Source organism: Lutra lutra, chromosome 10 (genome assembly GCF_902655055.1).
Source record: "Lutra lutra chromosome 10, mLutLut1.2, whole genome shotgun sequence".
NCBI classification, from domain to species: Eukaryota; Metazoa; Chordata; class Mammalia; order Carnivora; family Mustelidae; genus Lutra; species Lutra lutra.
Window position 1 is genome coordinate 107,332,625 of NC_062287.1, and position 26,811 is coordinate 107,359,435.

General features: G+C 50.3%; 3 protein-coding genes across 12 annotated transcripts in view; 1 reads left to right on the plus strand and 2 right to left on the minus strand.

Annotated features, from left to right (window-relative positions):
- Positions 1–775: 775 nt before the first annotated feature.
- On the plus strand, positions 776–9,228 carry PPP2R5B (protein phosphatase 2 regulatory subunit B'beta). Its single transcript, XM_047691907.1, has 14 exons — positions 776–1,517; positions 1,989–2,439; positions 3,185–3,381; positions 3,877–3,978; positions 4,119–4,211; positions 4,338–4,468; positions 5,542–5,601; positions 5,701–5,809; positions 6,343–6,396; positions 6,467–6,517; positions 6,637–6,756; positions 7,625–7,752; positions 7,970–8,071; positions 8,447–9,228. Exons 2-14 carry the CDS (start codon positions 2,241–2,243, stop codon positions 8,592–8,594), a joined length of 1,494 nt encoding a protein of 497 aa, XP_047547863.1. The 5' UTR covers positions 776–1,517; positions 1,989–2,240; the 3' UTR covers positions 8,595–9,228.
- Positions 9,229–9,230: 2 nt separating this feature from the next.
- On the minus strand, positions 9,231–10,770 carry GPHA2 (glycoprotein hormone subunit alpha 2). 3 transcript variants are annotated; one of them, XM_047691918.1, is made up of 4 exons: positions 10,459–10,770; positions 10,046–10,148; positions 9,699–9,883; positions 9,231–9,568 (listed from the first exon to the last, which is right to left on the minus strand). In XM_047691918.1, exons 2-4 carry the CDS (start codon positions 10,140–10,142, stop codon positions 9,467–9,469), a joined length of 384 nt encoding a protein of 127 aa, XP_047547874.1. In that variant the 5' UTR covers positions 10,143–10,148; positions 10,459–10,770; the 3' UTR covers positions 9,231–9,466. The 3 variants fall into 3 exon arrangements, with proteins under 3 accessions (XP_047547874.1, XP_047547875.1, XP_047547873.1); XM_047691917.1 differs by having other exon boundaries at positions 9,236–9,568; positions 10,046–10,207; XM_047691919.1 differs by lacking the exon at positions 10,459–10,770 and having other exon boundaries at positions 9,233–9,568; positions 10,046–10,186.
- A 1,684-nt stretch (positions 10,771–12,454) lies between these two features.
- The window catches only part of MAJIN (membrane anchored junction protein), a 28,352-nt gene continuing 13,995 nt past the window's right edge, over positions 12,455–26,811 (minus strand). For 2 of the 8 annotated variants that reach the window (XM_047691916.1, XM_047691908.1), the window contains 8 exons: positions 21,215–21,290; positions 20,918–21,043; positions 19,831–19,862; positions 19,425–19,516; positions 18,149–18,212; positions 14,259–14,331; positions 13,394–13,511; positions 12,455–12,781 (listed from right to left, as the gene is read on the minus strand). In XM_047691916.1, coding sequence (XP_047547872.1) covers positions 12,736–12,781; positions 13,394–13,511; positions 14,259–14,331; positions 18,149–18,212; positions 19,425–19,516; positions 19,831–19,862; positions 20,918–20,948 — 456 coding nt within the window. In that variant the 5' untranslated portion in view covers positions 20,949–21,043; positions 21,215–21,290 and the 3' untranslated portion in view covers positions 12,455–12,735. Of the gene's footprint in view, positions 12,782–13,393; positions 13,512–14,258; positions 14,332–18,148; positions 18,213–19,424; positions 19,633–19,830; positions 19,863–20,917; positions 21,044–21,214; positions 21,315–23,880; positions 23,990–24,058; positions 24,105–26,811 lie in introns of those variants that run through there. The other 6 variants (XM_047691909.1, XM_047691912.1, XM_047691915.1 and 3 more) reach the window with 6 other exon arrangements.

The window sequence follows — 26,811 nt, forward strand, 5'->3', positions numbered from 1 at the left end:
GAGAAAATTTATGGGTTTTCATTTGACAGTTAAGGACACCAAGGGCCAGGTGGACAAAGCCTGCTGAAGACTTCCAAGCAGGGGGCTGCTGGCCACCTCTTCAGTCATAGAGCCCTGTACCCCGCCTGGCTAAACTATGGCCTTTGCTTTCTGTTGCTCCAGTAGGTGAGCACCTCTCAGGGAAGATGGCATAAGGCAGGGTAAGAAGACTCTGAAAATGGCCTCAGTGTCCAAGCCTCATTGCCCTTTTCTTCTGCTTGCAGGAACCGGTTAGTTGTTCATCCTGGCAAAACTTCTGGATGAAGATTTCACAGTGTAGTGTAGAGGATGGAGTTAAGAGATATAAAGGATATTGGGGTCCAGGGTCCTAAGAAGGAGGCCCAAGACTGTGGGCTGGGAACATTTGTCCAGAACACCAAACTCCTGGAATCCCACCTGTACCTTGGATGCTCTGCAGTAGAGTTTTAACAAGAGACCCCACTATCACATCTTTGGGCCCAGAGGGGGCTAAGGATCTGTCCAGGGAGGCCTGCTTGCATGGGAGGGGGATGGCAGTGCAAGGGAGCACCTCCTACTTGGATGCTTTGCCATTCCAAGGCTGGCGCTTTAAACCCCAGACCATGATGTCACCATAGACAGCAAGGGATGGGAGGGGGACTGCAGGCCTGAGGGCGGACTGCATTTCCCAGCAGTCTTGGGTACACCACACCTCTCCCAGCAGGCACTGGCTCACTGCAGAATATTAACCAGTTCCGTGCCCGTTTCCAAGTGGGTTCTGGTGTCCGGCCATTCCGGGGTGAGGGTGGGATTCCCCAGTGGGTGGAATGCCTGGGGCACAGATGAAGCAGGTCAAATCTTTGGGCCTGGTGTAGGATTGGGCCTCTTTCCTGCCAGGGTTCTGGCATCACTCCCAGCTTCTTGGTTCAGACTCCTGAGTTCTCTCTTCTGGTGCAGTCTCCTTCCTAGAACGCAAGAGCCTAGCCCCAGTTGGACCCCATCCCATTCTGCTTAAGCTTTGACCCCAGGCTCCTGCAGGGGTTACTTACCCCTGGTCTGGCAGGACCCTTTAAGCCGTGCGGGGACTACATTTCCCAGCGGCCCCGGGAATTTCCTGACGCAGCGACCCCCCCCCCCACCCCCACCCCCAGCCCTCGGGGAGGTGCGGGCCGGGCGGGGGGAGGTGACTTGATGTCATCCTGAGCAGCTGGGCGGCGGGTGCCGGTGCGCACACAGCCGGGGTTCCCGCGGCGCAGCGCGGCGCTGGGTCGGCTCCCAAGACTCGAGGAGAGGTCCACACACTGCCGGGTAGCCCAGAGCGCGCCGACCGCCTGCACCCCGACCTGGGGCTGAGCTGGGGGCATGCTCCGGCTCTCCCGGAGCCAGAGAGAGAACCCAGGAGCGCCGCCACCCAGAGCCAGCGCCCGGAGCGAAACCGCTGCGAAGGAGACCTGAACAGCCTACCCCTCCCCACTCGCAGCCCCCGGTGGTCGGGGGACGGAAGTCGGGGCTTCTGAGAAGTGAGTGTCCCCCACCAGGAGGCAGATGAGATTTGGGGGACGAGGAAGGAGAAGCTGAGGTAGAGGAGCTTGCCAGATTTTAGAAGGGAGGGGTGGCGTGGGGATAGGGCCCCCGTTCTTGGGGAAGTCTCTGGTGGCCTGGATTAGTGGAGCAGAAGGGGGGCCCATTCTGTTAGGGGCCAGGGATAAGGATGGGGTTCCCCATTCTACATAGGGACTGGTGTGGGGGATAGGCCCCATCCCAAGAGGGGTTGTTTTGGAGCCTGGGATCTTTCCATCTGGGCGAAGGGCGGGACATGCTCCTTTGGGAAGGGGCTGCGGCTGTATTTAGGATCTGGGTGAGGGTAGGAGGGAAACGAGGACTTGAGCACTCAGACTTGGGCAGCCCCACACACTGTCTTTCCTGGAAGAACTGACAGGCTCTCTCTGTTTCTTTTGCTGGTCTCTCTGCCCTGACTTCATTTTCAAAAGGGCCAGGGTGAGAACCCTCACTGGACTCTTCGGGACCCCCAGGAAGGACCTGAGGCCTGAGCCATCCTCCTGTCTACTCTGCCTGCCCCCCAGGACTGGGCAGTTGCCGAAGGCCCTGGGGGGGGGCCCAGACTGTGGTTGTGCCCCCCCCCCAGGATGGGCCCAAGTTAGTCAGCCTCACCCCATTCGGCATCCTCCAGGCCCAGAGGGAACCCCGGGGGCTCTGAAAGCTTGACCCACCACCTGGCTGCCATGGAGACGAAGCTGCCCCCCGCAAGCACCCCCACCAGCCCTTCTTCCCCGGGGCTGTCGCCCGTGCCCCCACCCGACAAGGTGGATGGCTTCTCCCGCCGTTCCCTCCGCAGGGCCCGGCCCCGGCGCTCCCACAGCTCCTCTCAGTTCCGCTATCAGAGCAACCAGCAAGAGCTCACTCCGCTGCCCCTGCTCAAAGGTGAGCCGTGCTGCTGGCTGCCAGAGTCCCTGAGCCTGACGGTGGGCAAGCAGGGCTGCAGCGGGTACTGACAAGCAGCCGGCAGCTGTGGTTAGAGGGTTTAGATGGCCCCTTCCAGGCGAGGGACTCCGCCACTGGAGATGACCCCCACCCCCCAGCCCTCCAGCCCTCTCTGCTGACGCATGGCCTGACTGGCCTGTCATCCTTGGAGGTGGGGCATCTGGAAGTGGCGCCACCCTGGGGGGCAGACCAGGGCCAAGGGTGGGGCCCATAACCTGGGTTCCAGAAGGCCACAGCTAGGGTCCTGGAGCAGGGGCTCAGCCTGGCTCTCAGTGATCACCGTGTAGTCTCCCCACCGCTGGGCCACAGGGCCCCCGACTGGCTGAGCCAGGGAGCACCCAAGAGATCCTCAGCCCCCACCGTCCTCCTCCTTTCTGGTTCTTAGAAGGAGAGGAAGGCATGGCGGTTTCAGGCACCTGTGGAAAGCCCAGGCTTCCGGGGTTCCTTCCCTGGCTCTGAGTCAGGCCGTCGTGCCGTCTGCGCCTGGGTTAGGAGGGAGACATGCAGCTCCTCTACCCGCAGGAATGGAGGATGGGACGGGAGTCGTTTGCTCCCTGCGGAGAGCGGGCATGACACAGGAGCTGGGGGTCGGGGGGCAGGGGCCGCTCTGTGGGTTCGGGGGGCACGCCAAAGCCCGGAGCTGCGGTAACTGGGGCACAGGCTCAGCCCCCTCCCTTCTCCCCAGATGTGCCAGCCTCTGAGCTGCATGAGCTGTTGAGCCGGAAGCTGGCCCAGTGTGGGGTGATGTTTGACTTTTTGGACTGTGTGGCTGACCTGAAGGGGAAGGAGGTGAAGCGGGCGGCACTCAATGAGCTGGTGGAGTGTGTGGGGAGCACCCGGGGGGTCCTCATTGAGCCTGTCTACCCAGACATCATCCGCATGGTAAGCGCCTGGCCCCTGACCTCTGGGGGAGGGCTGGGGCGACATGGAACCCTACTGACCTGCTTCTGCAAAGAATAACCCGCCACTACCGGTCCCCCACCCCACTGTGCCTCCCTCAGCGCCTCCTGGGCCTGACCCACCATGCACTTGGACTTATGCCCTCCCAAGGCCCGGTGTGCCCGCCCACCACGTCCCTTATTGCCTTGGCCAGGCTCAGGCACTGCCTCTTCCACGGACTTTCTTAATGTTCGAGCTAGAAACCTCCTTTGTGCTGACTAGAATGTCCGTAGACCTTACCGCTTAACATCTTGTCTTCCCCGCTGGACTGTGCCCACTAGAGAGCAGGGATGTGTCTTGTTTATTTCTGGGTCCCTAGCCCCCTGCCCAGGGCTTCCGTGAGGCAGGCGCTGAGGCTCATTAGAACTCTGGATAGGGGACCTCCTGGCTTCTGCCTCCGACAGCTCTTCCTAAAAGAACCCTGCCCCTGCCCTTCAGATCTCAGTGAATATCTTCCGGACCCTACCACCCAGTGAGAACCCTGAATTTGATCCTGAAGAGGATGAACCCAACCTGGAGCCTTCTTGGCCACATCTGCAGGTATGGGGGCTGGGGAAGGCAGGAAGCTGAGTTTCAGTAGAGGGGAGAGGGTCTCCTATTCTGGCAGAGAGGGGGCCGTAGGGCCGGGGGAAGAGGGAGGCTGTTCCTGAACTCACCTTTTTGTCTGTCCCCTCTCCCAGCTGGTGTATGAGTTTTTCCTACGTTTCCTGGAGAGCCCAGACTTCCAGCCCTCCGTGGCCAAGAGATATGTGGATCAAAAGTTTGTGCTGATGGTGAAGTGGGGAGCCCAGGCTGGGTGGTGCCATGGGACAGGGGCAGGCTCTCTGAGGGGTGTGGGGATAGGATGGAAGCAGCCTGGGCTTGGGCTCCCCTCTGACCCCTGACCCTGGGTCCCCTAGCTCCTGGAGCTATTTGATAGTGAGGACCCCCGGGAGCGCGAGTACCTCAAGACCATCCTGCACAGGGTCTATGGCAAGTTCCTGGGGCTCCGGGCCTACATCCGCAAACAGTGCAGCCACATCTTCCTCCGGTGGGTGCCTGCTGCCTGCCCAGCTGAGACCTGGGGAGGGAGGGGAGAGCTGCAGGGGAGAAGAGGGAGGCAGAGTCTCCCGTGAGGTCAGCAGGGAAAGGGTATTTATTTCCATTTTACAGATGAGGAAATATAGACTGAGGGAGATGAATTGGTTTGCAGGGACTAGGTCAGTCCTGGAAGCCTAGGATCAAATCTTCTGACCTTTATTGTGGCCAAGCCATAAAGACCCAAGTAAAGAGATTGTTTCTGCAAACGTGGAATGAGCAACAGTGCCCAGTGGGGATAGGGGCCCACATGGCCTTGTAGTTGAGATTGGCTTTGGAGCTCAGTGGCCCTTCTGAGTTTGGTTCAAATGTTTAGGTGAACGTGGGCACATTATTTAAGTTCTCTCATCTCTAAAATGGGAATGATAGCTCTATTCACCCAGGGATGGTCATCAGAGCGAAATGAGACAATGTCTCCAAAGCACACAGGATGTAGCTCTTTGGCCAAGGCTGGGAATCTGAAACATTAGCTCTTACGGTATTGGCTACAAAATAGCCGAGACCCAGTGCCCGTCTTCCAGGCGTTCTGGGTCCATCAGATCCCCGGCTTATTAACTTTGGGGCAGGAGTTGTTGAACTGCTGAGCCTCGGTTGCTTCATCTATATAATGGATCTAATAAACCCTATCTCGCAGGAGAATTTTGAGAAGTATGTAGCACAGAGTAGACACTCTTTCAGTGTTTGCCATTCTTTTGGTTGAAAGGCATGAAAGCGAAGGATGCAAGCTAGGGGCCTGCTGACTGGATGGGGTCCCGAAAATGAGAGTTAGGGTCTGGGGGAGAAAGAGACAAGTTGGAATGCGTCATAGAAGAGAGGTTTGAGCACCAGTGCCTGGGCTGAGGAGGGTGATTCAGAGGTGGGTGTGGATTTCAGTGGGGCCTGGTTTGGGAAGGGAGCACAGCCTCTGGGTTGGGAGACAGTCAGATTAGTGTGCAGGGTGGGGGCGGCAGGCACGATGGCTGAGGGGGGCGCCGGGCCTATTCTAATTGCTCTGAACCCTTCCGCAACTTCCCCTTCTTCTCACAGGTTCATCTATGAACTCGAGCACTTCAATGGTGTGGCCGAGCTGCTGGAGATCTTAGGAAGGTGACTCTCTGGGCCTCGGCTGGAGCCTTAGGGTTCTGGGAGGAAAGACAGAGGCCGGGTCCTCTGAGCCCTCCCCCTCTCTTCTTCCCCCCTCCACAGCATCATCAATGGCTTTGCGCTGCCCTTGAAGACCGAGCACAAGCAGTTCCTGGTCCGGGTCCTGATTCCCCTACACTCTGTCAAGTCACTCTCCGTGTTTCACGCCCAGGTAAGGCCCAGGCCTGGCCCTGCCACAGGAGAGAGATCCTGGCAGAGTCAGGGCAGCCATGGGGTCAGCCTGACACTCTGCTCCGCCCACACTAAGTCATGAACTCCTGGGACCTTCCCTCACCTTTTTCTTTGCCAGTTCTGTTCCGTCTACCATAGAGAATTTCCACGACACTTTAAAGCTGATGTCAGACATCAGCTTTGTGAAGCCTTCCCAGTCCTTTCCCTCCCGACCTGCTCTAGGCAGGATTAAATTCTTCTGTTTCCATATTCCCATAGATTATGATGTAGATTTCAATTATGGAAACTTCTGTGAAATTTATAAGGGCTATTTTGGTGCCTCTTCCCTCTGGAAGAGGACATGGTTGTGTCCCCGCACACAGAGCATGGTGCTTGGCCCAATCTAGGTAGTCAGTCGGTAAATGCTTGGTGAATGAGAGAGGAGACTAGGTAAGGGAGCAAACATCTGGCGTCCGGTCATAGTCCCTTCCTGACCCCAGTCTTCTTTCTCCCCCCAATCCCCACCCCCCTCAGCTGGCATACTGTGTGGTGCAGTTCCTGGAGAAGGATGCCACCTTGACAGAGCACGTGAGTACCTCTGGGGGGAAAGGCAGGCCACACCCCTGCAGGTCTGACTCTTCTGCCTCAACTCCCACAGGTGATCCGGGGGCTGCTCAAATACTGGCCAAAGACCTGTACGCAGAAAGAGGTATGAGGAAGGGCTCTGATGTCCCCCAGAGGGGGGTTGGGGGGCCCCCGGTTCTGGAGGGTGGTCACATGTGGGTGGGGGGAGATGGGAACTGCGATCTCCTGTGTCCCAAACCCCAGGTGATGTTTTTGGGGGAGATGGAAGAGATTCTTGATGTCATTGAGCCCTCCCAGTTTGTGAAGATCCAGGAGCCCCTCTTCAAGCAGGTGGCCCGCTGTGTGTCCAGCCCCCATTTCCAGGTATGGGGTGGGAACAGGTAGGGGTGGGATCCGGGGTATGGACTAGGAGGGCTGGCCAGTTGACCTAACACAGCTCCCTCCAACCTCAGTTTCTCCTCTGGATCCACCAGGGTCTAATAACAGGGAGATAACTGGACTTCAGGTCGGAAGACCTAGGGTCAGGCCTCAGCCCTTTAACCCCACGGACTAAAGGTCCCAGGCCATCATTTGCCACTCGAATCTGATGACACTTCTCATCTGTGGAGTGGACCACAGTAGTCTCTTCACAAGGTAGTGATGAGGACTGAGGAGAGTGTAGTGCCAACCTATCTGGTAAACTCAAGTGTGCTCCAAAATGGCTTGTTGTCCCCGCTCCCCTCTTGGTGGCTTTTGATGTCATGAGTCCCACTCCAGCGCCCAGCCAGGCAGTCCCACTTCCTCAGGCTGGTTGGAGTTGCTATTTTTCTGCATGTGTGTGCAGACTTTCGCCCATTCGTCTGTGCTTTAACCTAGTGAAAGTCAAGTCTTCCTCACAGGGAGTCTGACATTGAAGTTTATTAAAGACCTGTTTGATTCTTACAACAGCCCTGGGGAGAGAGCTATTAATAGACCCATTTTACAGCTGAAAAGACTGAAGCTGAGAGGTTAAAGGCCTCACCCTAGGTCATCTGTCCAGTGTGTAGCAGAACTAGGATTCAACCCTGAGCGGTGGACTCCAAATCCAGTGCTCTTTTGTCTTCACTATATTGTCTTCTCCAGTGGGTCAGATGAGCCCTTGGGTGTGTGGAGGGTGGGGCACTCTGGGTTTGGTGGGTAGAGGTAGATACCAGGCCTTGCACCTGCAGGGAAGCCACTGCCAGGCGCCCACTCTGCCACCTTGCTGTCCCAGGTTGCAGAGCGGGCTCTGTACTTCTGGAACAATGAGTATATCCTGAGCCTCATTGAGGACAACTGCCACACTGTGCTGCCTGCTGTGTTTGGGACCCTCTACCAAGTCTCTAAGGAACACTGGAATCAGTGAGTGCCTAGGCCTTGACCTAACCCACAGAAGCTGGGTCCAGGGCTGGCCGGTCCAGACCCGCGAGGGTCGGGGCTGGGGAAAGGGGCAGGCTGAGAGCAGAGCTGTTCAGAGCCCCGTGTGTGTTTGGGGAACAGGTAGGCAGAGTGCTAGGGAGGGAGATGGTGCCAAACTGAGCTGTCGCCATTTCCTCACCCCTCCCCGGACCCTGCCAAGAACCATCGTGTCTCTGATCTACAACGTGCTCAAGACGTTCATGGAGATGAACGGAAAGCTGTTTGATGAGCTCACAGCCTCCTACAAGCTAGAAAAGCAGCAGTGAGTGTTCGGCTGCGCATGGGGGGAGAGGGAAGAAGTGGGATGGAGCCGGCTCCTGTGGTCGGAAGGAGCCTAAAGGAGCCTAGGAGGACAGACGGCCCCACATCCTGTGTGATCAGTGTTTAGTCTCTGTGTTCCTGCTGGGCCGTCCATGCCCAGCTCCCCAGTGCAGCCTCCAGTCGTGTTCCCAAGTCGTCTCCCAGGTCTGGAGCTTCCTCCCCTTCAGCTCCATGACCACAGGCTGGGGCCTGTTTCCCAGCGCTCTCTTCCCTAAGTGGAAGGTCCCGTAAAGTCCCTTCATAGTTGGGTGGTGGTGAGGGAGGCTGGACGGTGGGTGGGCTCGGGTAGGGGAGCTGCCTCACCCTCTCTCCTCAGGGAGCAGCAGAAGGCCCGGGAGCGTCAGGAGCTATGGCAAGGCCTGGAGGAGCTACGGCTACGCCGGTTACAGGGGACCCAAGGGGCCAAAGAGGCACCCCTCCAACGGCTTACACCCCAGGTGGCCACCAGTGGGGGTCAGAGCTAGAGATCCCCTAGAAGGGGAGGAGCTAAATCCAGAGCTATCAGTCCCTCCATCCCCTCTCCTACCCAGGGGCCTAGAGAGACACGCACCTACCCATGGCCTTGCCAGAGTGGGCTCGGAGGGCTCCCTGCCTGGCCCAGCGTGGGCAGCTTCCACTGTGGGGGAGGAGGAGAGGAGATGGTGGTCCTGGCAACAGAACTCTCAGGCCTTTGTGGCAGGACTTGACCAGGGCAGGCTTGGCCAGGAGGCCGCCGCTGGGGACTGCACCTGCCCCGCAAAGCTGGGCTCCAGACTTTAGGCAGGTTCTCCCCTGCTCCTGCCTAGAGCAAGGGGACTCAGCCCCTTGCCTGTCCCGCCTCGTGCCAGCACGAGGTCCTTCCTCACCCTACCATGGGATCCATGGCTTATTTATTCTCCCCAGCTCACCCCCGACACCTGCCCCTGGGGCATCCTCTTCCCTCCTCTCCCTCACCCTGTACTTCCTGGTCCCCTTTTTATTTATTGGGCAGGGGGAGGGGTGAGGGCATAGGCAGAAGAGATTCCCCGTGTCCTAGGGTGGGGGGGTGGTGTCACAGTTAACCATGGTCTGTCCCCCTTCCCCTGGCTGGGGGTAGACTTAATAAAGAGAGAAACTTGAGAACTGCTTGCTTTATTTAGGGGTAGGGACAAAGAGCGGAGTGAAATGATGACAGACTGGTTAGGAGGCCAGGCCGAGGCAGGGGAGAGGCCGAAATTGCCCTCTTCTCTCGAGGTGACAATCACAGAATCTTAAGAGAGCTGGCTGGACCTGTTGTCCTCAAGGAGGCTCAGGATATAGAGGATATACTCCAGCTCAGACCCTCTGACCAAGGCGAAGGAAGAAGGGAGAGAATGGGCTAGTAGCGCGAGAGGCGACACATGTCACACTGGCAGGTCCTGGCTGTGAAGATCTCCAGCTCCTCCCTCCGGTCCCCCCCACACTGCAGCTGCACCTTCACCTGTGGGGGAGGGGGACCCGTGTTCCACTCATGTGGCCATCCATTCCACCCATTCTTGGGCCATCTTGATCCCCGTCTCCTCTGTCTCTCCCCGCCCCCAAAGAGCCACTACTGGGCTGGGCTCTCTCACCTTCCTCAGGCCACTGATGGTACAGCACTGAGAGACGGAGGTCACATTATGTCGATAGCCACTGGCCACCAGCACGGAGTACCGGGAAGGGAAGGCGCTAGACTCACAGTGGCCCACACAGGCCTGTGCCACATGGGAGCCCTGGCAGGTGCCTTGGCGGTCACTTCGCACTGTTACATTGAAGGCTAGAAGGAGACAGGCGAGTGGCAGACAGTGCCTCTGCGAAGCCTCGCCTAGCTCCTGTTGCCGGAACCTCAGGGTGGGTCCATGGAGGGTGCTGCCCGCACTTCCGTCCCATGCATTAGCTCTCTGCTCCCACCCAGCTGTCTGTTCCCAGGGTTACTCACGGTGCAGGTGGCAGCCTGGGATGGGTGCCTGGCGACCCCAACCTTCCATCACTGCCAGGACCAGCAGGCAGAGGAGCAGCGTTTGGGGGGATGCCATGGGGATCTGAAAGAGCGGTCTCTGGACAAGTGTGCAGGTGGGAGGGCCAGTCCTTTACTGTGTGCCTGCAGGTGAAGGAGCCAGAGTTAGGCTGGTTTTCCTGACTGGGGTGAGGCGAGCCCGGGAGTGGGGCTGTCTTTTCCTCTATCTGCCTTTGGGTGCATGGGCGAGAGTGTGAGCAGCTGTCAGCCCACTGCAGTGGTTCTCCCCCGGAATCTCTTCTACCATCTGGAGCACAAACATTGGCCTCCCCTCCATCTGCCCCGTCTGCAGGCCCCAGGCCCTCCCGGGGCTCCTGCTGCCTCAGGGGGCTTACCACTTCCGAGGCCCAGGCACTGAGTGGCTCTCCGAATGGGTTCCTCAGGTCTTCCGCCCGTCTCCGGATGGCTCAGCTCTCTGGATCTTTATTTGCCAGCGCCTGGAGCCACGCCCTCTTGGGGATCAGCTTACCGGCCTGCCTCCCCGGCAGAGGCCTCAGAGCAACCCCACCTGGGAGATGCAGCTCTTCTCCGAGGTGTGGTCCTCAGGGAGTGGCTGCTGTGGCTTTCCTCGGCCCGAGGTCCAGGGCTGGGGGAAGTGAGATGTGGAGAAAAGCCCGGGAGCTGGTGGAGTGGACAGCTTATGTGCAGTTGGGGAGAGAGGGATCAAGCCTGGGCTGAGTTGTGGCCGCCAGGGTTCTTCTCTGCTGCGTGACTTTGGGCAAGACAGGCCCTGGTTCGGTGGCTTACCACCCCGACCCTAGAGCTACTAAACTCATCTTTGCCTGCCCCTTATCCAGTGCACAGGAAAAGGTTTGGGAGGACGTTTTTAAGGACAAAGGAACTGACACCAGTAAGGGGCTCCTGAAATACGCTGGGAGACAGGACTGGGGAGACGGGGGATCTAATCCGTTTCAAAGCTTCATTTTCACTTGTCATCCTGGGGGTCAGCCACAGAATGCGGCTCGCCCTTGACCCCGGAATAACAGGGACCTGACTCCTGGAACAGTCTGAAGCTGTCAACCCCAGCAAAGCCCGTCGTCCAGTCCAGCTCTGGCTCTGGTTTTATAGGTAAAGCAGCGAAGGCTTAGAGAAGGAAAGCTACCAGAGGTCACACAGTCAATGTCAGACCCAAGCTGCTCTCCATACCTGGTGCTAAATTACACTTGGGGCAAGAATGGGGCAAGCTGGAAAAGATCCCTGGTCAACAGTAGCTGCACGGGCTAGGGCACGGCAGAGATCAGGAAGAAGCCTGTGGTGATTTGGCCCTCCACACCCCAGGGCCACTGCCTCACTGACTGACTCAAAGACGCAGGGCCAGCCACACACACCACCCTAGCTTGAAGGTGCCTGAGAGCTCACTGAATCCTAGCCCTTTGTTGTTCAGATGAGAAAGTCTGAACCAGAAAGGAAAGTGACTTTGCCAAGGCCTCACTGTAAGCTAGTCGGAGTCAGAGTGGCGCTTGGATCTCTAGATTCTGGAGTTGTGCCTTTCAGCAGCTTTGCAAAGCAGGCCATGTTCGGGACCGTAGGACAAAGGCTATAAACGCAACTTGTCCTTAACCTTGCAGTTCCCCTTTGGTCCTTCTCCCCTCAGGACTTGGGCCTGTCTACACCAGCCAGGTCTTCTCCCCATCCACGGTAATGCGGCCAAACAAGGAGACCCCAAGGGACTTCAACATTCCAGCCCCAATTCTGCCATTGATCACGGAAACCTAGCATCTGACAGATCATCAGTTCTGTTTAAAGACTAGAAGTGACAAGGACTCACTATCTCACAAGGTGGCCCATTCTAATACTGGATATTTATAACAGATTCCTTTGTTCTGAGCTAAACTGAGTTTCCCTAAATTCCCATCTATTTGATCTGTGGCCACACAACGCAAGTCTAACCTGTCTGTCCCAGATCAGCCCTTGGGTTATGTGAAGTCAGAGCTTGGGTGCCCCGGTCTTCTCCAGCGGCCCCAACCCGGGCCGACTTGCAGTTAATCTGAGAAGCTTTATTTTACTTTACTGTCAAAAGCCAGAGGGATAGGTGAGTGGAAAGCATTTATCTCCTGAGAGTGTACTCTGGGGCCAAACTGCGTGAATTTGGGACAGATGATATCTTGAGGGTCAGCAGGGCTCAGGAAAGTGAGTCTTCTAAGACCCCATTCTCTAAGCCCTGGTGTGGAGGCTAAGGCTAAGGTTTGTAGTCGGGTATGGACCCCACCCACCCAAAGCATCCCCCCAACAGTAACTAGGCAGACCCAGGTGGAGGCTTCAGGCTTTGTTTCCCCGAATCTTCAGGGAAGAGTTTGCTCTCTCTCTACTTCATGAAATTCAGTCAATAACTCTTCATAAATAATTTATTTTCATTAGGATCTTAAGTGCTGGAGATGAAAGACCTAAACTGGCCCTTAGAGCAGTACAGTTCTTGGACTGGAACATTTTAGGAAGTTCTTTTCTTAGTGTTTTAAATTGAAAAAAAAAAAAAATCCATTGTAAAGGGGCAAAGGATAGGACAAACCCACAAGGGGACTCAGGGAGTTTGGAGCCCGTGTTCCCCATGACAGAGGACGGAATGTGAAAAGTCAGTGCGAGAGGACACTCTTCCCCTGCTGCGTCTGGAAGGCTCACTGGCTGTTCCTTCTGAAGAAATAGCGAAAGGGGAAGAGAGAGCTGTGGGAAGAAGAGCAGAATGGTCTGAGATTCGGGAGGTCCCTCCCTTCTCCCAGTCCCTTTAAGGCTCCATTAACGAGGGCATTTTTGCTTTGGGGAATCACTGTATGGATTCAACTCTGGAGCCGCATTTGAAAAGGTACCCAAGTTAGCTTATACTCAGGAGTGGGGCATGACGAAGGAGAATTGCAATGGGGCGGCTGAGCTGTAGAGAGAGAAAGGGATCTGCTGACTATCTTCTGCAGAAAGGACTCTGAAGACACAGCCTAGATGCAGAGGGGGAGAATGGAAGCATTTTGGTAACCAAAGAGTCCGAATGACCCAAAGATAAGACTAGTCTCTGTCCAAGCAGCATTTGTGGAATGAAGTCCAATGCCAGGCACATTGTCGGGGGGGGGGGGGTTGTGTAAGAATGAACAAGACACAGTCTTTATTAGATTCAGTTAGGGCCCTTGTGCAGAGTCTCACTTCCCTCAAGTATCCTGGGGGAAATAGAGATTATGCAGGTAATCTGTTTTCTTTTCTAATTTCCCTGAGAGACTCGACGAGGCCGACTCTGGAGCTAGACTGCCCTGGGTCTCAGTGTGATGGTAAGAGCGACATCTGTCCTACCTTAGAAACCCAAAGAATCCACTGGTTCCCAGCTCTTTGGGTCCTTTAGGTGGAGGTGGATTGTTTTGCTTCAGTGGGGGGATGATCTGCTCAGCGAGGCTGTCCTCCCACTTAGAATCTGCGAGGAAAACAGGGAAAAAGTGTTAGTTTGTGGGCTGCTTTCATGGGACATCGTGTGGACCAAGGGCAGCCTCACACCAAGACTTGTTTGTTCTGACCTTCCCAGTTTCATCTCAGCTCAGGAGATGTTGTTATTCTAACCTTGGAGTATTTTTAGTTGGGCCCCTGAGACTTTTACACTGCTCAAGTCCTAGCCACCCACCACAGATGGTTTTCTCATGGAATGACGACTTGTTGAAGAACTCACGTGCTGACATCCCAGTATCTGTGATGACTATAGTCCATACCGAATCCTTAGGCTAGACAACACCTTAACATGCATTCCCAGCCCCTCCCAAGCATCCACTGCACCTTCAATATTAACACTAATGCCCTGAAGGGAAGAGGGGGAGAGACAGCTTCCCAAAGATAACTCTTCAAAAAAGTGAAACACATCCCTCCCAACTTTTCTGCAAAACTTATCACTCCATGTAGAAATGTTTTCTAATAGTGGGAGCATCATTTTCACCATCAGAAGCACAGGAAGTACATGCATTGTTTCCCTTTGCTTCTCTTGGGGGTTGGGGAGCTTTTATTATTCAAGGACAGGCCCCCGAACCCAGAGGATGGCCAACAGGCATCTCCACGGGAGCAAGACACATCGGCCAGCAAGTGTGCCCAGACTCAGAACTCCATGCTGCTCTGCTCATGAGAGAACTAAAGAGGACAGGACGATTATTAAGGGAATAAAATTCCCAGAACCTACCCTGTTCCTGGATATCAGCGGTGTTAAATGTTGGGGTCTCCTGCCATTCCTGCTGGGTTTTTCTTCCTCCATTCTGATAAAAAGAGGACAAAGAGAAGTTTTAAACTTTACTCCTATAGAGCTTGGTGAGCTGAATGCTATTTGTTGATTGGTGGTTAGCCAATGAAGACTTCATAGGGGAAGTGCTATTTGAATGGGGACTGATGGCTGAGTGGGATTTTGTCATAATTAGGGCGAGGAGATGGTCAGGGAGAGCAGGGCATTCTAGACAGGGACATGATGTACAAAGGCACAGTACATTAACAAGTAAATGTGATGAGTGTGACTAGAGCTGGGACAGTGTAAACATTACTATGGCCTAAGCAACAAGCACACTACAACTCAATCTTCTCCCTGGGGTACTCCTTTGTAGAACTTCTTTTGTACTTTGAAGGGGACATCCTATAACCCAGTTCCAAGCCCACAACATTTCCAGTGGACACCCTGATATTCAGAATCATGGTTCATGTATTTTCTTTGGTATTCTCGGGCAACTGGCCACTCCCCTCCCCTCACCTGGAAAGGACCTGAGGGCCTGACTACGTAGCAGTGATGAGAAGTTCCTTGAGCCATTGTGCTGGTGAAGAACCCTACAGCAAGAACTATGTAGACTGGCAGGTGGGTCAGGAGGCAGAGGTATGATAAGCTTCTAGGAAAGTTAGGATGTAGCCCCCATCCGAAGCATAAGCTGTATTTCTTTTCTTTCTTTCTTTCTTTTTTTTTTTTTTTTAAGATTTGATTGATTGATTGATTGATTTTTAAGAGAGATAGAGAGTGAGCGAAAGAGAGAGAACGCAAGCCAGGAGGAGAGGCAGAGGGAGAAGCTGACTTCCCACGGAGCAGGGAGCCCAATGCGGCTGATGCCGGGCTTGATCACCAAACCCTGAGATCATGACCTGAGCTGAAGGCAGACGCTTCACCGACTAAGCCACCCAGGCACACTAAGCTCTGTATTTCTAAGAGAAACTTTTCCACAAAACCTCATATTCCAGAACACATAGGCTGCTACTTAAGTAACATTCCTGTAAACATGAAAGGAAACTCTGGGGAGGAAAAAAACCATCTCTTACCTCTTCTACGTCTCCAGGAGCACTGGTTTATAGGGATACAGCTCTGATTTGTAGCTTGAGGAAACGATTCTTACAGATTTAATGAAACTATGATTGGAGCTTAAATTCTGCTGCATTGGCCCTAACGAAAGCATCTACTTAGGCTGGCAGGGAACAGAAGGGCAGAGGCCCTGGGGCAAAGGTAAAGATCTCCCAACCAGGGGAGATTCCCCTCACAAGACAGTCTAGCATTTGTGCTCTCCTGAAAACTTGACAGATGTCTTTTTAGGCAAATGTCATAAGAAAGGAAAAACACAGCCTGAAATAAGATTGAGGGCACCATCTGGGACTTCCAACAAGACGTAACGCACTTACAACCCAACACAAGGTTGTTCTGTATGTTCAGGGCCAGATCTGCTTAGATGTATAGTTGAAGCAGAGGTGGCAAAAAAAAGAGACAAAAAACTACACACATGACAATCTGTTTTACTTCTGAACTCTTCATCTGCTCTCCCCTACTTTTTATCCTTAGGAAGTGTGGATCTCTAGTCTGGGACCTGAAGTAATAAAGGGAATGGGTCTGCTTTTCCTTCCCATTCCCCCCAAAAATCCTCTTATGAAACAGACACCTTTTTCAGATACATGTTGTATTCTAAGCTTTCCCTGTACCAGATCCCAGTGGTGTCATGTTCAGACATGACCATCCACACTGACTGTGACCCAACACCCTGAGTTCCCCAAAGGGGAGAGGAAATATTAAGCATTGGACCATAGGAGCAAATTCAATTTTTCCAGCTCAAGTGACTTACACTGAGAGTTACTGTGATCAGTCTAATTCAGGAGAAATCCTCTCTCCGGGAACAGGGTCTACAATGGAGACCGTCATTGGGCTTTGAGTCAAAATCAATAAACATGTTCCTTTTGGTTTTTTTTTTTTTTTCTTGTTTTTCTCTAAACCCAGTATCAGGTTGAAAAGGTAATTATGTTGAGTAAGAAACTGTGGGTACTGTTCTTGAGGGAGATGATGTGTCAAACTAAGAATAGGAAGGTATGAAGGATAGAGAGTGAGGGAAATGTTCTTTTAATAGTAATTATCTGGGTTGTATAAAGCGTCTTTGTTCTTCAGATCTTCATGTACTCCTCCTGTACTTTCTCATGTCTTTTTCTTCCTTCTTGAAAGGATGGGAGTATAGAAGAGGGCAATCATCTCCTATAATCACTCAGTGGGCTACTCTGCACAATGGGTCCTGTGCCCTGCCCCTACTCCCAGAGGCAGAGGTCCGAGTCCCGAAGGGTTCTCTCTCCCCCCAACTAAACAGTAAGTTACTGGAAAGAAACCAGGTTTTACGTGTTTGCATGCATCCCAGCAACTAACACAATATCTTGCAAACAGGAGGCAGAATAACCATTTAGAAATGAAAATCACTTCACTTTTCTACTTTAAAAATGTTTTAGGGAAATTTTTAGGGAAATCCTGTGCTCTTGGGGCACCTGGGTGGCTCAGTGGGTTGAGCCTCTGCCTTCGGCTCAGGTCATAGTCTCAGGCTGCTGGGATCGAGCCCCGCATCAGGCTCTCTGGTCAGCGGGGAGCCTGCTTCCCCCTCTCTCTCTACCTGCCTCTCTGCCTACTTGTGATCTGTCAAATAAATAAATAAAATCTTAAAAAAAAAAAAAAAAAGGAAATCCTGTGCTCTTGAAGGCAGCCTTAAGCCCTTCATGATCCAGCTTGTGCCGACCTCTGCAGCAACATATCTTAGCACTGTACTTTCCCTTAAGCCAGGCCCCAGGTACACTGGCTTGCAGTCACCAAATGCGCTATACTCCTTCCTCTTGGCCTTAGTTCTTTGAGCTCCTCCGGAAGCCCTCCCTCACGTCCACCTGATTTGGGTGAGATTCCCCTTTGTGGTTCCTTTGTTCCCTGTACTTCCTTTATTCCCGTACGTAGCACATCTATCAATAATTGTCTGCCTAGCTTTATACCATTGGCATTTTTAGAGAAGGGCATGATGTCTTTAACACATGGCACGCAGTAGACACCCAGTAAGTCTGTTGAATAAATGCATGGATAGGTGTTGGCTCTGTAACTGGTCATGCTGTGGGACTTGGGAAGGTGAGGGAAGTGAACTGGGAGTATTTAAATATGGAAGGTCGGAGCTACTTTAGAGAGATAAGTGAAAAGTAAGAAAAAGGCACAAATAACAGCTATCTCAAGAGGCGAAGAAAAGAAAAAGAGCGCTCTTTTAGAGACTACTGTGGAACAGAGGCTCTGAAATGGAGTAGCAGCAGATATAGGAATATCTAATTGGGGAATAAGCCTCACAAATGGAATCGAATACTACTGGGGTCAGCCTGTGACTGCCCTGCATGAAGTTTTCTCTTACCAGTATCCCATGCTGATACATGCCTAGCTCATCGATAAAAACTAGATGTTCCCAGGCTCAGACCCCAGTGTAGATGATGGCAAAAAGTTTTCTAAAATGAAAAAATTCTCTATCGGATCCCACCACAATTCAACAGACCTGTTTTCTTATCTCACTGCAGAGTACAAGAAGCAGCCTTTTAAGCTGAGAAGAAAAGACCTTTTAACAAAAGGATTCACCCACGTGCAAAATGCAGCCATTTTGGGGACAGGTCGTGGCAAGGCTGGAATGGTTGGATGTTGCTCTGCAGATGGTGAAACCGGAGAGTGAGTTCAGTCAGCTCCGTCTGTACTTAGGACCAAGATGTGCTGGAAACAGGAAGCCTGACTTGTAACAGAGCAGGACCAGCCAGAAGCCTTAAAGCCTCCATTTTGGTGCTTACCCTCCTGGTTTCCATAAGGGGCTTCTTTTTGCTGGGGCCTTGGCTGGAAATCCCCATCTTGGTCCTGAGTGGGGGAAAAGCCCAGGAAATGTTACTGGCAGCAGCAACATCACCACATTTAAGCAAATGTGGCCCAAATGAATATTTCAGCAGGTTGGCTATTTTTATACCACTCCTGGCCTGCAGAATAAATCGTGTGGCCAAATTCTCTTTGGGTGCTGCTTTAATTCACAGCAGAATCCCAATTTGAGACATTTAGCGATCTGGGGTTGAGAAAGGAAAAATGCGATTGCCTGCAGGTAATCAGATTTTTAAATACTTGCCTGCATCAAACCCAGAGAAAGGCAAGACCGAGGCCTCATCCCCATGGAAAATTCAGTCAAACAGAACTGAGCAAAGCTTCATACCTCCAAGTACCTTCACATTCCACCTGGCTGGAAAAGAAATTTCCTAACTCTTCCCTGACATGTGCATCTGGAGGGTAGAGGGCTCAACTCCCTCATGGTCCACCCTTACCGCTCCTGTGTGAGACTGTATGGTCCCGGGAAGGGAGCAGCTGCTCTCCGTGAACACAGGCCGAAAGCACATTGGGCTGGAGGGCAGACCACATCTTGGATTATTCTAGCTGCTGTCTCTGGGTGCTAATAAGAATGACTGTGTTACCTTACTGATTCACTCTGTCTCTGACAGAGACTGGGAAAAAGATAAGTAACCCCCACGACAGCAACTTCGGCAGGTTAGGGATGGGCTCAACATTGCCCCTAATGTTGCAGCATCTCCCGCAGTAATTGGTACATAATCTCTTGCAGACATTTCCATTTTAGCCTACTCTATCTCTTAAGGTAGAATTCCAAATGTTTAAAGCTTACTAGGTAAAATAGAATTATATATATATTTTTTTCTCATCCTTTTGCAGGTTTCTCTATGTTCTTGTATAATATTTGGGGACTTCCAAAGTCTTACACCTTCTGGTAACATGACCATACTAAATGTTCACTAAGTACGAGTCTGATTCAATGGTATAGATCTGATTGCATTTCCTCCCAGCCATTGTCTGATGAACAGAAGAATCCCATTTTGCTGAAGAAGGAACTGTGTTTCAATTGTATTGCAAACATCAACTTGCCTCCTTCCCTTAGTCCACCCATGGAAATAGACAACTGCCAATGAACCCAAGACAAAAAGTGACTCACTGAAGGTCAAGATTGCGTGGCAGCAATTGCTGGCAAAGCCTAGCCAGGATGCAGGATTTAGACACTCTCCCAACACCACTGACCTGTCCAGTGCTGGCCTGCTGGGGGAGCTGGGCACTTCCACTTGTTTTCGTTTCCTCGTCATGGCTCCTGCTGCTTTCCTCTCTGCTAGGACCTTCAGAGAGGAACCCGACTCCTGTGACTCCTCTTCCAGAGCTGCTCACAGTTCACGAGGGCACAGTGAAGAGAACTCCCCATCTTTAAATTGCTAGAAGTGACTTTTAACACCAGCTTTTCAAGTAAGGATAGGCATTCTGTTAGAGACCATCTCAGAAATCTAGCCACCAGGAAAAAGATGGTCTCATGTATACAATTCTGACTGCATCTGAGCAGCAACCAAGGGGCAGAGGAATAGGTAAGAGCAGAACCTTTTGGACAACACAAGGCAATAAAGGCAATTGTCATCTTGTATAGAAAAGGCAAACTTACCAAGCCAAGAGGACTGTCATTTATTGGCTCCCCTACAATAGGAAATTTAAATGTCATAATGGATCAAGATGTTGTTTCTTTCTTTTTTTTTTAAGATTTTATTTATTTATTTGACACACAGAGAGATCACAAGTAGGCAGAGAGGCAGGCACAGAGAGGGGGAAGCCGACTCCCTGCTGAGCAGAGAGCCTGAGGTGGGGCTGAGATCATGACCTGAGCCAAAGGCAGAGGCTTAACCCACTGAGCCACCCAGGCATCCCAGGATGTGGTTACACTTGGATTTCTGGCTATCATTTATTTCTCAGAACTTGTCCTAGACAAAAACCTCTGTGTCTGCCCTTCTCCTTTCTGCCTGATACCACTTTTGGTAGAAATACAATGTCTTCAAATTCTCTTCCTGCCCCATTTTAGAACTATTGTCATCTACAAGCTCAAAAGTATTACATTCGTACTGTATTCTAATGATATGCCACTTAAAAGGGAATGATCCTTACTAAAAGAAATAAGATGGAACTTCAAACATCAGTGATAAACAAACTGGGGAGATATTCTGAAGCAAGGCCTTTGCACTCTTTTCCCAATAAAACTGGCAGGTATGTTTGTCCCTCTATAAGTAAAAATAGCAATGGCCTTAAGAGATTAAAAATTGGGAATGCCTTTAAGACATCCCTAAGGTGAAAGTCACTGCATACTCTAAAGTGAAAGGAGGTATTTTTTATAATAGATCGCTTTTGCTGAGTGATTACTGTCAGACTTTGTACTCCTTTTCACCTACCAGTATGTATATATATTTAATCCTTTTAACAACCCAACGAGATAGGTGCTATTCTTATTCTTCACCATTTCACAAAGAAGGCACAGAAAGATTAACTAATTCATCTAAGGTCATACAACTGTTAAGTGGCAAATCCACCAGGATCTGAACCATGTGGTCTGGCTTGGAGCACTCGGTTCCTAACCTCTGCCCCGCGCAGTGTTGGGGCCCAGTCTGGCTGACCATTTTGCCATACTGAGCGTGCACTGCTAACCCACGGACATTCAGCCTTCCTATTTCTTTTCTACCTCTCACTCCCATCATTCTACTTACCAGGTGACAGGTTTTCATGAAACCATTTCATCTCCACATACAGAGTGAAAACAAATGGATAGGGGACCAAGACGATTTCCCCATGCTTGAATTTCAGGTGGGACACTCTCTCCCATTTGCTTTTATCTGGAAAATGGTGCTAAGGAGTGAGGAAAGAAGTCAGTCCGTATGAATCCTTGAGTACTACTTTAAGGATAAGACCCTCTCCTTTCCCTGGTTTGGCCTGTGGGTTTGCAGCTTCCATTTGGATCTCCAATGTGATCTGTAGCTCATTTCTATCCAGAAATGAAAGGATACAGGGAAATACAATGAAGTGCTCTGTAGCAAATGGCTGCAGATTGTCCAAGTTTCCCAAGACTGCACGAATAGAATCCTGGAAAACAAACAAACCAACCAACTTGAAATGACTTTAATACTGTCTGGTCCCAGCCAATCTTTCCGTTTATATACCTGGCGCTGCTTTTTCTATACTCTATATTCCATTAAAGCTGAACTATTCCCTGAACATGCCTTCTGCTTCTCCATTTCTGTGTTCCTGCAGAGTCTGTTCCTCTGCCTGAAATGCCCTTTCTACCCATCAGTCTATGTCCAAATCTTACCTATCCTTTAAGGGCCAGTTCAAAAGCTATCTCCTCCAGAAACTCTTCCCTGATTCCCCAAGTTGTAAATTAACTATTAGTCTCTAACTTCACAGTAGTTAGCCTTGGATCTTTATTACATTCCATCCATATATGTTTTATTTTCCTTACTGAGAGATCTGGAGCTAGAATGTACACCTGATTTATTTTGGCATTCCTTCTATGGTGTCTACCTCAAGTAAATGTATACTGATTGTGTGAATGAATAGTACTGGTATTTATTGATTTGTAGTTTTTTTTACTTTAGCTTAAGTTCAGGCTTTTCTTCTACTTTTTAAAAATCTTTTTTTTTTTAAAAGATTTTATTTATTCATTTGACAGAGATCACAAGAGGACAGAGAGGCAGGCAGAGAGAGAGGGAGAGAGAGAGGAGGAAGCAGGCTCCCCGCTGAGCAGAGAGCCAGACGTGGGACTCAATCCCAGGACCCCAGGATTATGACCCACGCTGAAGGCAGAGGCTTTAACCCACTGAGCCACCCAGGCACCCTGAAATGGTGCTTTATTTATCTTTGTATTCTCTGCACTACCATAGTATGTGGCTTAAAATTTTTAAAGTTTATTTATAATCTCTATGCCCGACATGGCACTCAAATTTATGATCTCAAGATGAAGAGTCATATGCTCCACCAACTGAACCAGCCAGGAGCCTCTGGCTTATAATCTTAATAGCTAATATTTATTGAATAATCATGATGTCAAGTGTTATTGTTACTATACACATTAACAGTCACAGAGACCTGATGAGATAGGCACTCTATTATCCCCATTTTATAGACAGGGAAGCCAAGAGAAAGAGAGGTGAAACAGCTTACCCAGTTCCACAGACAGTAATGGTGGAGCCGACATAGGAACCCAGGCAGTGGGGTTCCAGAGTTTACCCTCCTAACCATGAGGCTCACTACCTATCAGTAAACACTTTCTGGCTAAATGAAAGAGGATGGTAACGTCTGACTCAAAACTGAGAGTAAGAACATATAAGAAGCACTTAGAAAGATTTGGTGGGCTCATAAGTGCAGATAGACACTCTCTAGCTGTGATGATGTACAGAGCTGCTCACTGCGTGGCCAGCACTGCACACATCCGACTCGAGTCGTGACCACAGCCTGGAGACAGGGGCTTTTATGAACTTCACTGACAGGTCAGAAAATAGGCTCAGAATACAGGTAACTTCCCCCAAATCCCAGTGTGAAGGCAGAACTTAACTCAGATCCAGATGTGACTGGCTGTAAGGTCTATGCTCTCTCCACTTTATTATGCTGCCTTAAGTTTTTCTCTGCCCGAATTAACTGAAGCAAAGTGAAATAAACACTGCTCTACTCACTATGAAAATAAGCAGAAAACTGTCATGGTCATATATTAAAATAACTGTTAGTTATAATGATGTCTGTGAGCTCCTGCAAGAGCCTAACATATCTTTCAACACTTAGCCAAAGAGGGATGCCTGGGTGGCTCAGTCGTTAAGCTTCTGCCTTCAGCTCAGGTCATCATCCCAGGCTCCTGGGATCGGGTTCTGCATCAGGCTCCCTGCTCAGCGGGAAACCTGCTTCTCCCTCTCCCACTCCCCCTGCTTGTACTTCCTCTCCTGCTGTGTCTCTGTCAAATAAATAAATAAAATCTTAAAAACAAAACAAAACAAAACAAAACACTTTGCCAAAGAGCTATAGATAGATACCATACCTTAAGGCTATGACTTAAATTTCTGGTTTCAGAGTTTTGTTTGTATATTTCATTGTATTCAAATTCTTTGAAATACGGCAACAGATGTGTTCATAAATTAGAACAGTCCTAAATCACTGAGTTGTGAAGTTAGAAGACAAATAACCTAGTTTAGCACTCTCATTTTATGAATGAGACAATTAAGACCACGAGAACGATTTGCTGGGGGGCTGCACAGCTAATTGGTGGCTCAGCCAGGGCTGGAATCTAGGGCCAGCACCCAGGGCTCTAACTCCTTGGACAATGCTTTCACCAGTTTACAAAGCTGCTGACTTGCTCGATCTTCTCCCTGTGGGAGAACCTAAAGCTGGGTAGAAAAGGAATGAAAATGAAGTGGGAATAGAGCAAACTGCAAATGTTTCCAATTAAAGCGAAGGCACAGCAGTTTTGTCTGTGTATTTACAGTTAAGTTTCCTGAACGTCAAGTACAAGGCAGTAGTTGGGAGGGTGAGGTTTCCCAGAGCCCTGGAAGGCGGCAACCCTCCAGAAGCTTTCTCTATGCCAGCTGCCACAAAAGATAGCTGCGGACGGCCGGGAACTCCGGTGGAAACAATAGAACTCCACCTCAAAGGTGCTGACACTTCAACTAGGAGAACTGACAAAGGATACAGGCTTTAATTTTCCTGGAAAAACTGAAGTTTCTTTGCAGAGGAAATACGGCAGGGAGAAGCCAAGAGATCAGGTGGAGGCTGTGACTCAGTTCACAGGAAATAATTAAGATCTGGATATGGACACATCCTTGGCTTAAAGAATAACTTTCCCAGAAGTCGTCCGCTTCATTCCCTACCTCCAGCTCCTGGACGATGACTTCCTTATTCTCTATTTCTTCCCCTCTAGAAGGTAAACAGATCAGAGGTAAGTAAACCGAGAAGGAAAACTGTGAAGACAGTAGACTCGGTCAGTAAAGTGAAGACAGTAGAGCAAAAACGACACTTCCATTCACGACTAAGTAACCGTTGTGTGTGCTGACCCAGGGCTTGTGGGAAAAGGTGATCACCTAGGTGGTGTGGTCTGAGAACCGGTAGGAGGCGGTACCAAAATATCTTTTCCAGTAACCCGCCCAGACCCGAAATTCCCACTGTGAAAGTTAATTTGTTAGAGGTGTACTCAAGTGTAGCCTGTGGACCACCAGGAGTCTTCAAGACCCTTTCAAGGGATCTCAAAGGGCAAAACTATTTTTATAGTAATAATAAGATGTCATTTTCCCTTTTTTGCTGTGTTAGCATTTTATTTTTTTTTTTAAAGATTTTATTTATTTATTTGACAGACAGAGATCACAAGTAGGCAGAGAGGCAGGCAGAGAGAGGAAGGGAAACAGGCTCCCTGCTGAGCAGAGAACCCGATGCGAGGCTCGATCCCAGGACCCTGAGATCATGACCTAAGCTGAAGGCAGAGGCTTTACCCCATTGAGCCACCCAGGCACCCCTAACATTTTATTTTTAAAAATTTTTATTTATTTGGGGGGCGCCTTTAACCCACTGAACCACCCAGGTGCCCCCCGCCCCGCTTCTTTTTTTTTTTTAATATTTTATTTATTTTGCTATGTTAACATCTTAACCGTTAGTGCAAAAGCAGTAGAGGGCAAAATTGCTGGTGCCTTTGCACAAGTCTAGCCAGTTGCACTAAACTGTACTATCAGTTGTGATCATCTTAACTGCCACACAGGAAAAAAAAATCCAGCTTCCTTTATATTTCAGGAAGCAGGAAAAAATTAATAATTTATAAAATCTCAACCCTTAAATACATGTCTTTATAATACATAATGTGATAAAATGGAAAGTACTCATACAGTACTTCTGCTGCACACCAAAATACGATGGCTGTCTTGAGGAAAAGCACTTGTACAATTGTTTAAATTGCAAACTGAACTAGCTGGTCTTTTCATGGGATGTTGTTTTACTTCCACGATCAGTTAACAGACAAACTCTTCAAACTATTCAGATTTAGGAATGTGACATTTTCTCATGAAGAGGGAGCTTATCAATTCAAGGAAAGCAACAGACAGGGCACCTGGGTGGCTCAGTGGGTTAAGCCTCTGCCTTTGGCTCAGGTCATGATCTCAGGGTCCTGGGATCGAGGCCCACATTGGGCTCTCTGCTCAGCAGGGAGCCTGCTTCCCCCTCTCTCTCTGCCTGCCTCTCTGCCTACTTGTGATCTCTCTCTCTGTCAAATAAACAAATAAAAATTTTAAAAAGAAAAAGGAAAGCAACTGACAGCTTGTATCAATGATACATTTTAGGATTTCAAGCAAAAATTTGAAGTTTGGAAAACTTCTACCCACCACACTGAGGTTGACAACTTTCAAATTTTTAAACACTTTCCTAAAATTGGTAGGGATATTAGCAAATATGATTTTACAATGTTGTATAATGAAATGTGTCGACATTTGGATGATCTATATAAGTCAGTGAACCAATATTTTCCAAATGACCAGTGAAACACACCACGTTACAAAATCATTATGGTTAAAGACTCATTTACAGCACAAGACAAACCAATGGGTTTTAGTGTAGCAGAGTTCAAAAAGTTCACTGATACGATTCAGATTCCATATTGCAACTAACCTTTAAAAAACTACTACGTTGGGGCGCCTGGGTGGCTCAGTGGGTTAAAGCCTCTGCCTTCAGCTCAGGTCATGATCCCAGGGTCCTGGGATTGAACCCCACATTGGGCTCTCTGCTCAGCAGGGAGCCTGCTTCCTCATCTCTCTCTGCCCGCCTCTCTGCCTGCTTGTGCTGTCTGTCAAATAAACAAACAAAATCTTAAAAAAAAAAAAAAAAAAACTACTACATTAACAGGGAACCTGGGTGGCTCAGTTGGCTGAGCAACCAACTCTTGATTTCAGCCCTGGTCATTATCAATCCCAGGTCTTGGGACTGATCTCCATGTAGGACTCCAGGCTCTCTGCTCTGTGTTCAGTGCGTAGTCTGCTTGAGATTGTCTCTTTCCCTCTCCTTCTGCTCCCCAAACCTGCCTGCCCTCTCTTTCTCTCTATCTAGACAAATAATAAAGTCTTAAAACAAAACAAAACAAAACAAAACTACCACGTTAGGGAAGCCTGGGTGGTTTAGGCAGTTAAGCGCCCAACTCCAGCTTTTGGCTCAGGTCATGATCTCATGGGATGTGAGATAGAGCCCTGAGCCCAGCTCTGTGCTGTGTCTGCTTGGGATTCTTTGCCTCTCCCCCTCTCCCTCTGCCTCTACCCCTGCTCATGCACAGGCACACATTCTCTCTCTCAAATAAGTAAATAAAATCTTCAAAAAGAAAAAGACTCTCCCTCTGCTTCTCCGCCTCCTCTCTTTCTCAAATAAATAAATCTTTTTTAAAAACTACATTAACGTGGCACCTGGGTGGCTTATTCGGTTTAGAGTCTGCTTCGTCTTCGGCTCAGGTAATGATCCCAGGGTCCTGGGATCAAGTTCTGCATGGGGCTCCCTGCTCAGCAGAGAGCCTGCTTCTCCCTCTCCCTCTGCCTGCTGCTCTATTTGTGCTCGCTCTCTGTCAAATAAATAGATACAATTTTTAAAAACTACATTAAAA

Coding starts and splice junctions, on each gene's coding strand:
- PPP2R5B (XM_047691907.1), top strand. CDS start 2,241: ATGGAGACGAAGCTGCCCCCCGCAAGCACCCCCACCAGCCCTTCTTCC. Junction 3,979..4,118: donor CTTCTTGGCCACATCTGCAG/GTATGGGGGCTG, acceptor CCCCTCTCCCAG/CTGGTGTATGAGTTTTTCCT. Junction 4,469..5,541: donor TGCAGCCACATCTTCCTCCG/GTGGGTGCCTGC, acceptor TTCTTCTCACAG/GTTCATCTATGAACTCGAGC.
- GPHA2 (XM_047691918.1), bottom strand. CDS start 10,142: ATGGCATCCCCCCAAACGCTGCTCCTCTGCCTGCTGGTCCTGGCAGTG. Junction 9,884..10,045: donor CCCAGGCTGCCACCTGCACC/GTGAGTAACCCT, acceptor GTCTCCTTCTAG/CCTTCAATGTAACAGTGCGA. Junction 9,569..9,698: donor CCATCAGTGGCCTGAGGAAG/GTGAGAGAGCCC, acceptor CCTCCCCCACAG/GTGAAGGTGCAGCTGCAGTG.